This window comes from Alligator mississippiensis, chromosome 4 (assembly GCF_030867095.1).
Source record: "Alligator mississippiensis isolate rAllMis1 chromosome 4, rAllMis1, whole genome shotgun sequence".
Classification (NCBI taxonomy): domain Eukaryota; kingdom Metazoa; phylum Chordata; order Crocodylia; family Alligatoridae; genus Alligator; species Alligator mississippiensis.
This window is the reverse complement of record NC_081827.1, coordinates 159,136,144-159,149,016: the sequence shown is the minus strand read 5'-3', so window position 1 is coordinate 159,149,016 and position 12,873 is coordinate 159,136,144. Positions and strand designations below refer to the sequence as shown.

Genomic DNA, 12,873 nt, shown 5'->3' with positions numbered 1-12,873 from the left:
CTCTGGATGAATGGGACCAGTTAGCTTACAATACAGGATCTTGGAGTCGTCATTGTCAGGAAGGCCAACCACACCTTGTCATGCATCCACAGATGCATCTCAAGCAGGTCGAAGGAGGTGATCCTCCCCCTCTATGCGACACTGTTCAGGCCGCAGCTGGAGTACTGTGTCCAGTTCTGGGCACCGCACTTCAGGAGGAATGTGGCTAATATGGAGAGGGTCCAGAGGAGGGCCACCCACATGATCTGGGGACAGCAGGGCAGGCCCTATGAGGAGAGGCTGAGGGACCTGAACCTGTTCAGACTCCAAAAGAGAAGGCTGAGAGGGGACCTAGTGGCAGTCTACAAACTAGTCAAGGGGGACCAGCAGGCATTGGGGGAGTCCCTGTTCCCCCGAGCACTCCTGGGAGTTACAAGAAACAACCGACACAAACTAGCAGAGGGTAGTTTCAGGCTAGACATTAGGAGGCACTATTTCACTGTCAGGGCAGCTAGGACCTGGAACCAGCTTCCAAAAGAAGTGGTGCTGGCTCCTACCCTGGGGGTCTTTAAAAAAAGGCTGGACAAATATCTGGCCGGGGTCGTTTGACCCCAGTGCTCTTTCCTGCCACGGCAAGGGGTCGGACTAGATTATCTCCTCAGGTCCCTTCTGACCCTACCTACTATGAAACTATGAAACTAATAGCCCTTTGGATTAAGTCTGTCATTGTTGGGGTCTGGGGAAGAGCTGATCTCTCAGGGCTTTTCATTTGCAGTCGTGAGCTTCAGCAGCTGCAAATTACTTCCAAAGTCTTTCTTTCCCCTCCCCAACTGGGAAATGCTCCAATGCCAAACAAGAGCTCATGTGTTGCTGTGCATGTTAGTCTCCAAGGCCTTCCTCAGAAGATGCCAGCCAGCTCATAGCTGTCACTTATTGCTTGACTACAGAAAAATAATAGAGCAATTCCTTTGCTACAAAGACCTGTGAAAGCCCATATAGCACAGCTGTAGGTTCTTGCACACCCACTATTGCACAGCACAGCCCTAGCCCCAGCCCCCAGGGTTGGGAATCACTGCTCTAAGGTGCCAGTCTGCCCTGCCTTGTCAAAAAAGTTCAAAGGAGACACAGAACCTCTTCCCCACCTCTCTCCAGAGGCTGCCAGTGGTCTCCTCTCTCCCTCCTCCCCCCCACTCACCACCTGTTATATTACACAAGCGAGACCTCTCCAGACTGGCTGCCCTTGCCTTTGTTGCAGGCCTGGTGAACACTGACATCACCATGAAACCCGAGCTGCAGCATTAGTTGTCCTCCTCTGTCTGTGGGATGGAGAAGCGAAAAGTTGCAGCTGCGGTACTGCCCTGGTGTCATTCACACTCCCCTGCAGCAAGAGGAAAGGTGGAACCTGAAGCCTGATCTTGCCCGTCAGGAAGCAGAGCTTCAGGGAACAGCATCAGGATGGTTAAAGCGAGGGTCCTGGAGTGGGGAAACCCACGCTCTCAGACCATCAGTGATGCATCATGTGACCACCCTATAGCCCACTTCCCAATCTGTAAAATGAGACTAGTACAAACCTGACAGAGGGACACAAAAATGAAGGCTGGGATTTCAGAGTAAGGCCCAGAGGAAGGTGCCCTAAACTCCCAACTATATCCAGTGATGCTGAAGCCTGTTAACAGGTCCTGCATTACAACAAAGCACCAGTAGGAGACACCCTGGTTCCAGTTCCCCTTAAGGAAATAGTGTTTTAGGGAGCACCCTTGGCTAGGTGAGAAGGTCTGCCCTTCTGACCTGTGCGTGGAACGGAGCTCGCACATTCTACTTCAGGCCAGGTTGGTGTCTATCATTTGGAAAGCATCAGCAATACAGAGGGGGGCCATCTCCTCCACACCCAACTAGTCATTGGGCAGCCATCCTACCCTACCAAAAGCCCTGTGCTCTACTTGCACTGGTGACAACATTTTCCAACTCAGGCCCATCTCCATAACGTTCAAATATGAATGTATTACAGCACTTATACCTCCTTACAGAGAGACAAGGCAGGGAGAGCCTGCACTTATCTGCTTAACTCCTCACACTTCCTGTAACAGCCTTCAAAGGATCTTGTGGCACCCCAGGATAACCCATCTCCCCGGTTAAGAATCACTGGCTTACAATCAGACTTCTAAGACGAGAGAATCAAAGGGTACTTTAATGCTCACCTCCAGAAAACAGTATTTTGGCTTCAAACCCAAGCCCCTCACTAGTTGAAGAAATTGGAGAGGCCCCTCTCTCAAAAGGCTGCTTAGCAATGAAGTCATGCTGTGGTAATAATAGTGACAGGTTATGAAACGCCATAGGAGCGTAAACAAAAGCCTTGCTGCCCTCAGACCAGCATCCAGCTCCAACATCTCTTGTCCAAGAGGCTGCAATTTGATTTTCTTAAGTTATAGGAACCTTCTGCACACAGAAGACTCCTTAGGACATCACTGGGAACCCAAGCTGCAATACCAGCTTAGTCCCAGGTGCAGTACTGGAGGCACTGGCCATCCCTCTCCAAGCAGAGTGCAGCCACATCCCCACCCCACTTCGCCTTGCGTGCTGGTTTGGGAGCCCCACAACAGAGAGCACAGAGCCAGGAGCTTGCAGAGAATGTTCTAACTTTTTTATATTTTTTTAATCTTTTCTCTTTTTTTTTTTTATAAGCACATTTGTGCTTTGCCAACAGAATCAAGACATTAACAAAGATCAGCTTCTCGGAAGAAAAGCATTTCTATATAACAAGGACATTACACAGCTCAAAGCAGGAAAAGAAAATATTTACAAAATACAAGGTGTTTTTTGTGTTTTTTTTATAATGCTAAAAGGGTTATTCAGAATTTTCAACCTTATAAATAGAAAAGCACTTATGCAGAGGGATATGGTAGCATTGTTTTTTTTTTGTTTTTTTTTAAAGAAACGATGACAAATCCTTTAAACTAGAACAGAACCAAAAAACACTAGATAATGTTGAAAATTGTGAAAACCCCAACCATTAAGCAGTTTAGCTACTATTTCTTTACGATTACAAAATGGAAAAAAAAATTATGTCCTTTGTATTTTTTTTTCCTTTTTTGGTGATGTGATTATACGCAAGACAGGCACAATGCTAACAACAGGACAGGAACCATAGCCACACCGTCAGGATCAGAAAAACGTTACAGATGGAAACGGTGTGTGGGATCCAGGAGTCACCGGGGGCAGCAAAGAGGTGGGGGCAGTGGTGGCGGTATTACTTGAAAAGAAGACACCTGTCAAGCCTGGTGGCTGCTGTGAGACTCAAGAGCCCTCCAAAATGAAACTGACTAAACATCTGTTTTCAAAATGTGTGGAAGTGGAATTGAGCAGTGGTGAAAAACAAGTCCTATTTCTTTCCTAAGCAAGCACTGAGCACCTGTACAAGGACAGAGCTGGCAGATGAGCAGGACACAATGCTGCTGCCGCCTTAAATCTTCCGGGCTTCTTTGAAGAGGCCAACCCAGCGGCAAGGAAACAGAACTAAGTGGCCTATGCACTGCAACCCTATAGCATTCCCAGGGCAAGGCCCAGGCATGGCAACAGGACCCGTCCTTCCTGACCACTGCAACTCAGGATGGTTTCTGAGCAGTACTAATAGTTAACAGAAGTGGTGGCAGTTAATATGGCCTGAAACTTTCAAGGTGTATGGGTGGGGTGAGGTGGGGGGAAAGGAGGTGGAGACAGGGACATAAAGGAAAAGAGAAGTGGTAAAAGATCTGCATTACCCAGCTGAAATTCTTACTAGTGCCAGCAGAAAGTCAGATCCCAACATGAGTCCTTAAGTGCATTGTGTAAGGTCTGCTCCCACTGCAGCACAAGAACGCACCGGGCTGGACTCATTACCCTGGGTTGTGAACAGGGAAAAGACATGATGTAAATGGAACAAGACTGCTTCCAAAATCCCACTCTCCCACAAGGAGCTGTGCGTGAAGCGGCTGAGAAGGACCTTCCTTTCCCCAGCTGACAGGGACACTTGTTCTCTACGAAAGGAACAGAAGTTCTGAAAGCAAGGATGGGGGAAAGGAAGAGCTGAAAATCAGTACACTAATGCAACAGGCAGCCTTAGTGGGGTCAGAATCACTCCTATGAATACCTGGAATTACAACCCGGGGGAACAAAAACAACCAGGAGGTGATGTGGGAGGGTGGGGGCTCAGGGGCCGTCAGATCTCTGCTCTGCACATAAGGAGACAGCTAGTGAAGGAGGCTGCATTCCAAAGACATCACTTTTCACCACTAATTTCACTCCACTAAACCTTTCAGGGAGGGGGTAGTGGGCAGAGGGTAGAAGGAAAAACACCCTTTTGCTTGAGAAATCAATCCCCATAATCTGCTAGTCAGCTACATCCTGTGCTCTAGAATTATACACCTAAGTGGGGGTGGGGCAGAAAGGGTGTCTGGCGGGCTGCTCCCCTCCCAAGGCTTCCCTTGGCTGGGAGGAACCTGGGGCTCATCTGTGTGACAAGGAAACATGGAAAAAAAGAAACAAAAACAAAAAAACAAAACAGTTTCTAAACTCCTTAAATTCACTAAAAACTGTGAAAATTCCCAGCAGGATGTTTGAATATCAAACGCAGATTTCGGAAGCTTTAATGCCAAGAGTTAGTTGCGTGTGTGGGTTTTGCTTATTCCTTCCCATCTGTCTCTATCTATGCGCTGGTCGCTGAACTGCTGCTGCTGCCACCGCTGCTGCTGCCGGGGCTGCGACTGGGTTCCGACTCTTGAGGCTGGCGAAGGTGGACAAGGGGGGAGTGCCGTCCATCTCCCGGGACGACTTGCTGCCTGACGTGCGCCGGGTGCAACGTGACGACCGGTCCTGGGGATCGGATTGGTCCTCGCACTCTGTCTTGGGGTTGTAGGAGAGCGGGAAGGTGCGTCGCTCCCAGGGTTGTACAGCCTACAGAAAGAAGAGGGCTGTTCACTTGGTAGCTCCAAAAGATGCACACTCAGGAACACTTTTCACATGAACTCTGCGTGCTTTAAGATACCCCACAAGAGGCTTGTCCCCTGCCCATTCACTCCTGAGGCGTGGCAGTCCTGGCCAACAACTAACACTGTTAAACTGCACTGGGTTAACCATTAACTATCTAATTTTCTTGCCACAGCATTTGAGGGGGCTCTTCAGGTACTTTCATTACAGACAGACACCCAAAGGACCCTAGCAGTCAGGATGGTGCCTGTCCAAGGTGAATGAAAATGGACTTTTTCTTCAGTCCAGCTGAACAAGCTGCTGCAATTTCTCCCAAGCAGCTGTCCATAATGAATCAAGAGAAGATTAAATTCTTGGATTTCACATTTGCCGTTACAAATCTGCAACCACTGCAAGAACAACAGCCCCTTAGTAGTGCGTGTATGTCTGGACCCTCACATCGACTGGAGGAGACAAATCCAAAAGTACTCACCAGCTCATCAAAGCCAGCCTCGGGTGTGGAGCAACGGGTGTCCTCGCTGGACAAGAGCCGCATGGAGTCTCGGGACAGTGGAGTCAGGGGGGCAGACAGGAGCTCAGGGCTGATGGGACTGCGCGGAGAGTGTGTGTGGGAAAACTCTGAGTGGGAGTGGCAGCTGCCCACATCAGGGGATGCTGGCTGGGGAGTAGAGGGATTACCCAGCTGAGGGGTTGTCCGTCCATCTGTCGATCTGTAAGACCTGAGATAAAGACACATTGAAAAGACTGTAATGTGGCGCTAGTCTTAGGTTTTTAAGATCCGCACAAACCTCATCTCCCTGCTGCTCAAGTCAGCTTCCCCAAGTGCCTTTCTGCCATGCCACCTCCCAGTCACGGCAGAGGTCTTGCTGCAAGTTTTTGTGAAACACAAGCCTATTACGCTGTATAACTAACCATGACAATAGTCCCTTCCCAGGTACTAGGATACTTAAAATCAGCTTCGTGTATTATTTTCGTATCACCACGTATGCTGGCACACAAAAGATGTGGTTCAAAGCAACCAAAGTCGAGACACAGTGACCAAATAATTAAATTCAATATTCCTTGGGGAGAAAAGGTACAAAAACACCCAAATATTAGAAAGAGGGGAGTAAAACAAACAAACACCCCCCTCCCTCCCCAAGCTGAGAGAGTAAAATAAAACATGAAGGTATTCAGACCCCTTAGCTTCGACAAACCTCTAAACAAATACGGGAAGTTGGAAAGTACACGGTAAGTCAGTACATGGTTAAAGTGGAAAAGTTCAAGAGACTGTCTGAGTTATGTTTTCTTCAGAACATGCAACTCCAAGCCTACTGATGTCCATAAAAGGAACAAAGACTATGGCAGCTAATACATACAAAGACAATTAGGCGAACCTAAGAGTAAAAAACAAGCAAAAAAGAAAACTATTAGGAAATTGTTAGGTGCATCACCAGCAGAAAGATCACAAGATTCATCAGCAAGTCAGCTGGATTAATTAAGGAAGAGCACAACATTACAAAGAAGCTAAGGGAATTTATTTGCAGTATAGTTCACTGCAGGGAATGTTTTACATGCTCTACTGTGGGTTTTACTCTGCTGTAGTAAAGGTGAAGTATTATCAGAGCTGGAGGCACAAAACATGAGGTACTGAAACTAACTGATGAACCGAAGAGCAACAAGTCACTAAGTGCAGGCAGTATGCATAAGCATTCTTTGAAGGAGCACAAGGAGGAGATAGTTATGCTTTTCAAAGCCTATGCAATCTTGTTAAATCTCTACGGAGTGGAAGAAAATTAATGTTACACCCCAGTGTCTTAAAAATACTAGTTTACCTGGGGAATTACAGAGCAGAGAGACTTATTTTTATGTCTGGTAAACTGGTTAAAATGATAGTTTAAATAAGCCATCTGGATTATCGCAACAGGTTCTAACCAGTGCAAAGTCATGCTTGTTATTACATTTATCAGATTTCCCTGAACGTGTCAATAAGAACTGTTTGACAATATTGACTTGGATTTTTAAAAAGCCTTTGATGTTATTCTTTTATATATAAGAGACTTCCAAAGAAATTAAGTTGTCTCAGGGTGAGAGATCAAGTACCATCACAGGTCATAAAACTGGTTATGAGAAAAGTCAAAAGTAGGAAGTGGACAATTGGCCTCACAGCAAAGGGTTAACTGCAGGATGCCAGAAAGCTCCATATAGAGCCCATTGTTAAATATCTGCATTTGCAACAAAGTGGCAAAAATCTGCAGATGTGGGACAGCTTGCCAAGACCTGAGCAAAAAGTTGGATCATTATCAGGGACTTTATCCCAATGGCTCAACCCTTGCCAGACTCAAAGCACCCTTTAGAAACAGGCTACAAAATGTTCAGAGGTATTTAGTCAAGATGGAGAACGGACAACATTGGAGCAGATGAAACTGAACATCAACATATGCAGAGCAGCACTTAGAGGCCAGAACCACCAATATATAGTTTACTATGGTCTACACTGGCTGTAGCAAATCAGGGGAAAAACCTAGACATGTTTTTACTGAGCTGCCCACAAACAACTGCTGCTGTGCACAATAGTGGTCAAAAAATGCAAGTAAAATGTTTGATGTGTGATGGAAAATAGTGAAAAAATTCTAATGTTACCAGTGGTTTTCCCTCTCATAGATGAAGATACTGGTCACCCAATCCCAAAAGTATATACCAAAAATCAAAGGGATTCAGAGATGGATGATTCTTATTTGAAATCTCTAGGTTTATCTTGTGAATTGTGCTTGCACACCTAACAGTGCTAACATTGTGCAGCACTACGACACACCTGAAAGGACGTCAAGGCACCCCAGGGTTTTGCAGCACCCTGGTTGGGAATTGCTGCTTTATTCTCTCTCTTAGAAATGCAGAGGGCTCTACCCTTGCAATGGTACCTCTGCAGCTCTCAGAAGCCAGAGGGCTGCTGACCTGGTCACAGCCACCTTCTTTTAGAAAGGGAGAAACAGATATTTGCTTTGAGAAACTGAAAAAAAAAAGTTACACGGGCTTAGCAAACAGAATAGACAACAAAAGGCAGTGATTTTCTGAGCTGGGGCCCTTTCAAGTCCCATATAGATCTCTGGCTTTAAGTCAGTCTAGCATCCAGGCACGAAAGCTCAAACACCAGACACGTGTACATTTACTAGACAAATCCAACACTACATGCACCATCTTCTCTAACTGCTGGCTTATCAGTTCCATCATCTGGATCTCTCTACTGCAGGGCCGTCTTTTCCCACATGCCCAACATTTCTCAGCCCTTCTGGGGAACCTCTGCTCCAGACCTTTGCAGTTAACCTAGCAGTGCTCAGTTTCTATGCTCTTCCCCTATATGCCCCCTCTCTGTAGAGAGATGAGTTACACATCTCCATAGTTACACAGAGCCTTCCCATCCCAATGCCCAAAACACAACAAAGAGAAGGAGTCTCCATCCAAGGGTGGAATCCAAGTGCTGGGAACACCAGCAATACCAATGCTTGTGCAAGTGCAGAGAAAGCGCAGCACTAGCCATACCTGCTGCCTCGTCGCTGAGGGGGCATGCTGGTGCTCCACAGCCACCTTGCCCGCTCCATCTCTTCACACTTGGCATGCAGAGCAGCAAAGGCCGAGTCAGACAGGTCCTCGATCTGAAAAGGGATTGCAAGTCAGCATCAGATCCTTTTTACATGAGCAGCCTGCCTGCTGGTATTAGTTACCGAGTATTTAAAACATCTTTACAGAGGAATAATCTCCCATTCAGATGCTTTTTTCCTGTTTACATTATCAAGTGGGAAAGAGTTTAAGCCAACCCAAAAAAAGCAGCTCTTATTTCATAATGAGAAAATTAATGTAGGGGCTTCAAACTAGGCACATCAGTTTAACTTACACTGGTATAATGACAGAAGTCAAACTTTCCTTTTTAACAAACTCTGTCTCTTTAAGGCAAAGGGCCTGCTGTCCAAGAGCACCTCCAGAAAGAAGCCAGACCTTGGCTGCATCTGGTATGCAGCCAACAACACTAGCATCTGGTACTGCAGCAGCTCTCTCAGCCTTCCTAAGCCGTATCAGCACTTGCTTGCAGAAAAAGGAGGGACTGGCTAGAGACACCAGCATGGTCTCTGCCATGCCCAGGCCTAATACTTCCTACTCACCCACCCACACACATGCACACATGAAAAGGAGGCCCCAACCCTCTCTGCTGAAGCCCTTTTTGATCTGCTTTCCCGGCATTTTATTCTCCCAGGGAGCATTTCCCCACGCACATGCAAGTTACAGGACAACCGCTAACTCCATCCCCAGAAGGGAGAAGTCTCCCAAGTTAATAAGGAAACAAAGCATCCATCATTACCTCCTCATTGTCTTCATCTGAGTTCACTTTTAGAGCACTGATATCCACTTCACGCCAGCTGAAACACACCATTAAAAACCATGTCATTCAGTCTTGGGGAAGCATAGACAAGTCTGTAACATTTCCCTGTAGTTCATGGCACTGTTAGAGTGATGCTGCAGCTGTGACAGTCCAGAAATTATGCAAAAAGTAAGGATTTCTTTGGCTGATATCTTTTATTGGACCAACTGCATAGTTGGGATACAGTTAGACAAGCTTTCAAATGTAAATAATTTTTACTTGTAGTCCATGTAACATACCCCATACACATGCTAATTTGCTGTCTAATAAGCAGCAGTCTAGAAGAGTCAACAATTTGAAGTGGCAAGTCCCTACCTTGGTGCCAAGCTCCAATTCAAGTAGCTACATTTTGTCTACTGAACCTCCCCCTAGTTTCAAAGGCTTAACAGATTCTGCACTTCTCATGCTGAACTGCTTAGTTCACAAGAGTACGAAATGGCTTGGCTATGCTTATTAGGCACCCGCAGGACCACCAATGGAACCGCAGAGAAGGGCCCTGAAAGAAATGGCATCTCCTCTCCCAATGTTTCTTCCTACCACTTGTTCGTCAACTGTCTGCCTTTCCTGGGGCTTAGGAGTAGAGAAATTAAAACTTTTCATTTGAGCTTCCTCCTCTGCTCCTTCCCAATTAATGCTGGTCTGGACCAAGTCCTTCTGTTCCCCTGTCTAGTTCCTGGTTGCACTGGTTGGCTCCTGTGGTGCTGTAGCCAGCAAAGCCTGCACGGGGTAAAGAAAACAGTGCAATTGCTGCAGCTCTTCCTCTTTCTTCTCCTGTCCAGCAACAGATTCCTCTCCCCCACCACACCAGGAAAGAAGGTTAGTTGGCACCAAGGAAGGAGAGGCCGGGATGAAGAGATGTTGAAAAACAAATGGAGAGCCAGAGAAGAGGAAGAGAAAAGCCACTTCCCACCCAGCTGGAGATGAGGAGGACATGCTGTTATTGTGACAATTTCCAGGAGAGACTGTATAAATGTTTCACTAAAATATAGTGTAAAATCATCCTAGAACTGCTTTTGCCTCCTGGTTAGGCACAACAACAAACAAAGCGCTCCCCCCGTGCTACCAACACCAAGCATCCAAAGCACCTATTTACTGCTCGTCATATCTGCCACTTGCTCACTTCCTGAGCCTCACTCCTGGTTCCACTCGCTCAAACCGTCACACATTGGCGCACAATGCTTCCAAATTTTTGTACAAACTTGCCCTCACAAGCACCAAGGAGGAATATTTTACTTGTTTAAATAGTGTTTACACTGGAACATAGAAAATGTCTTGTAATATTATTGTTGGGGCAAAGATGACCAACAACAATTAAAAAACTAAAAAAACCTCTGATTTTAGGTTCTCATAAAATTTTTCTGCTGCATTTGATTGTATTTTGCCTATTATAGGCTTCAAAATTATGTTTCTCCCCTCACCCCCCACTGTACAGATGTGAATACAATAGATAAACTATATTTCAGCAAAACTGCAGAGCCTTTCACTTCAACATAGTGTGAGCTACAAAGCCTAACATGCACCATTTCAATACTAATAGGATTAAAATACAAGACACCTCCAAATCCTCTGTTAACAAAAGGTCAGGAAAATTAACTGAGAGTCTGTTAATAAACCATTAAAATACAACTTCGAGACAGCCAGGAAATAAAAGTTTCCAACAAACTCAGCTGCAAACCCACATGAAATATGCTCTATTCTTGTGGTTTAGTTGCATACTTAATTTAAGATTACTGTTTTGTTCCAAAATATACACAACAAGGCATTCAGGATGAACTAACATGGCTGAGTTAGTTTAACTTTACAGCTTTTTTCTTAAAAATACTTGATTTGGTTTCCAGTCTGACAGGTGGCTGATGTAATAGCTAACATCACTTCCTTCGGTGAAGTGACACTATTTATAGATGCTCAGGAGTCATCTTGAATAGCTATACCGAGCAAAAAGCAGCTGCAGTTTGGCTTTACGCTGCTGTTCCTATTTACACAAGGGTAAGTGCTTTGCCTTTAGCTGGTGTTAGCCTGGGGCAACTGCCCTCCTCCAGCACTGCATACATTAGGTCACCACCCTAGGCATGTAAAACACTTGCCAGCCACATATGCTGCTCTGGGAAAAGAAGCCAAGACCTCTGACTCAGTGAGGACTGCAGCTTCAAAATTAAACAAAAATATTTAGATTACACAATTAACATCAGGCTGGGAAGTTGGTCTTCAAGAGCTGGAGCTCCTTGCATAATATTCCTTAACATTCCCTAAGCATTCTAATATTAATATAGAGAAGAGGATATAGATTAGAAAATATCGCAAAATAAGTCATTTTTTGCCACTCATGGAAGTGGAAAATAGTTTACCTGACCAGCACTAGCAACCATTCAGAGCACTCCAGTAGGCACTAAGTTTTTGGACCCATGCATTTCTGATGTTGCATTTTTCACTGTAGAAGTGTGAAAAAGGAGCAAAAGGTGTGGAGGCTGGGAAATAAGCCTGGTGACATACCTTGGTGTGAGGATCTCTTTGTACTGCAGTTTCTCCACACGAGTTGTTGCAGCAACAGACATTGGGATGACAATGTTATTAATATCAAATGAGCTTTCACCTCTCCTCCTCCTTGGCTGCTGCAAGACCAAAAAACCAAAAGAAGGTAAAGAAAGGGGATGAGCCTCCAAGCTGATCAGAAACCTCCACTAATGAGTTCTCACCATTTTGGCAACCAAAGTTTCTTAAATTAGATGCTGGGCTAGTGCAAGGAGCAAGACTGTCCTCTGGTTCGTGGACATGAAACAGCAGAGGCCGCACAAATTTAAACCTCCCCAGCATTCCCCAGAGTACCTCCCCAGTAAGTAGTGGGGCTGCCTTTGGGGTCTGGGAGTTCAGGTACCTTAGTTCATTCAGTCTCTCAACACATGCCACAGTAAGTAACAACAGTAAAATGCAGAAGTCTGTACAACAAATAAATACTGTTACAAGTAGGTCCTGCTCCTGGGAGGTGGCAGTGTGGGGTGGTAGCGCTTTATCCCCGCCTGCCAGCACATACCCCCTAGGGCCTTCCCAAGTACTGCTCTAGACCAGTGGTTCTCAACCTTTTGGACCCATTAGTAAACATTGATGGCCAGTCCCAACCCAAGGGCCCTCACTTCCGGCCTGCCGCCCCCTGGCTCCCCAGTGTGGGGCAGGGGGATTTGTGGGATGAGGGAGGTCCCAAGCAGCCCCTTGCAGATTGAAACTCTGCCAGCCTGCAAGGGAAAAGCCACGGTTTCCCACGTTTTTCTCCTTTAAAAGGAGAATCCATTTGGAACATTTGCTGATCCATTTTTAAAGTTTGTTTGCAACCCTTTCATGTAGTCTTGCTTTTGGGCTGCGACCCATAGGTTGAGAAACACTGCTCTAGACAGTGGCATTTGCTACATCACAGGCAAGGACTTACACGTGCCGACTCCTCCATAGTGACAGGATTGATAAAGACCGAGTTCAAAAAACGCTTAGCTCAACTTCAATATGAAGATATTTAAAAGTTACCCTTTTATCCATCTTCCCTATCCCACACA

General features: G+C 45.8%; 1 protein-coding gene across 6 annotated transcripts in view; it reads right to left on the bottom strand.

The window, feature by feature from the left end:
- Positions 1-2,598: 2,598 nt before the first annotated feature.
- Positions 2,599-12,873, bottom strand: part of KANSL1 (KAT8 regulatory NSL complex subunit 1) — a 170,555-nt gene continuing 160,280 nt past the window's right edge. For 5 of the 6 annotated variants that reach the window (XM_059726857.1, XM_014609193.3, XM_019500943.2 and 2 more), the window contains 5 exons: positions 11,825-11,943; positions 9,275-9,332; positions 8,461-8,573; positions 5,414-5,660; positions 2,599-4,908 (listed from right to left, as the gene is read on the bottom strand). In XM_059726857.1, the coding sequence (XP_059582840.1) occupies positions 4,657-4,908; positions 5,414-5,660; positions 8,461-8,573; positions 9,275-9,332; positions 11,825-11,943 (789 nt within the window). In that variant the 3' untranslated portion in view covers positions 2,599-4,656. The remainder of the gene's footprint in view (positions 4,909-5,413; positions 5,661-8,460; positions 8,574-9,274; positions 9,333-11,824; positions 11,944-12,873) is intronic. The other variant, XM_019500938.2, reaches the window with a different exon arrangement.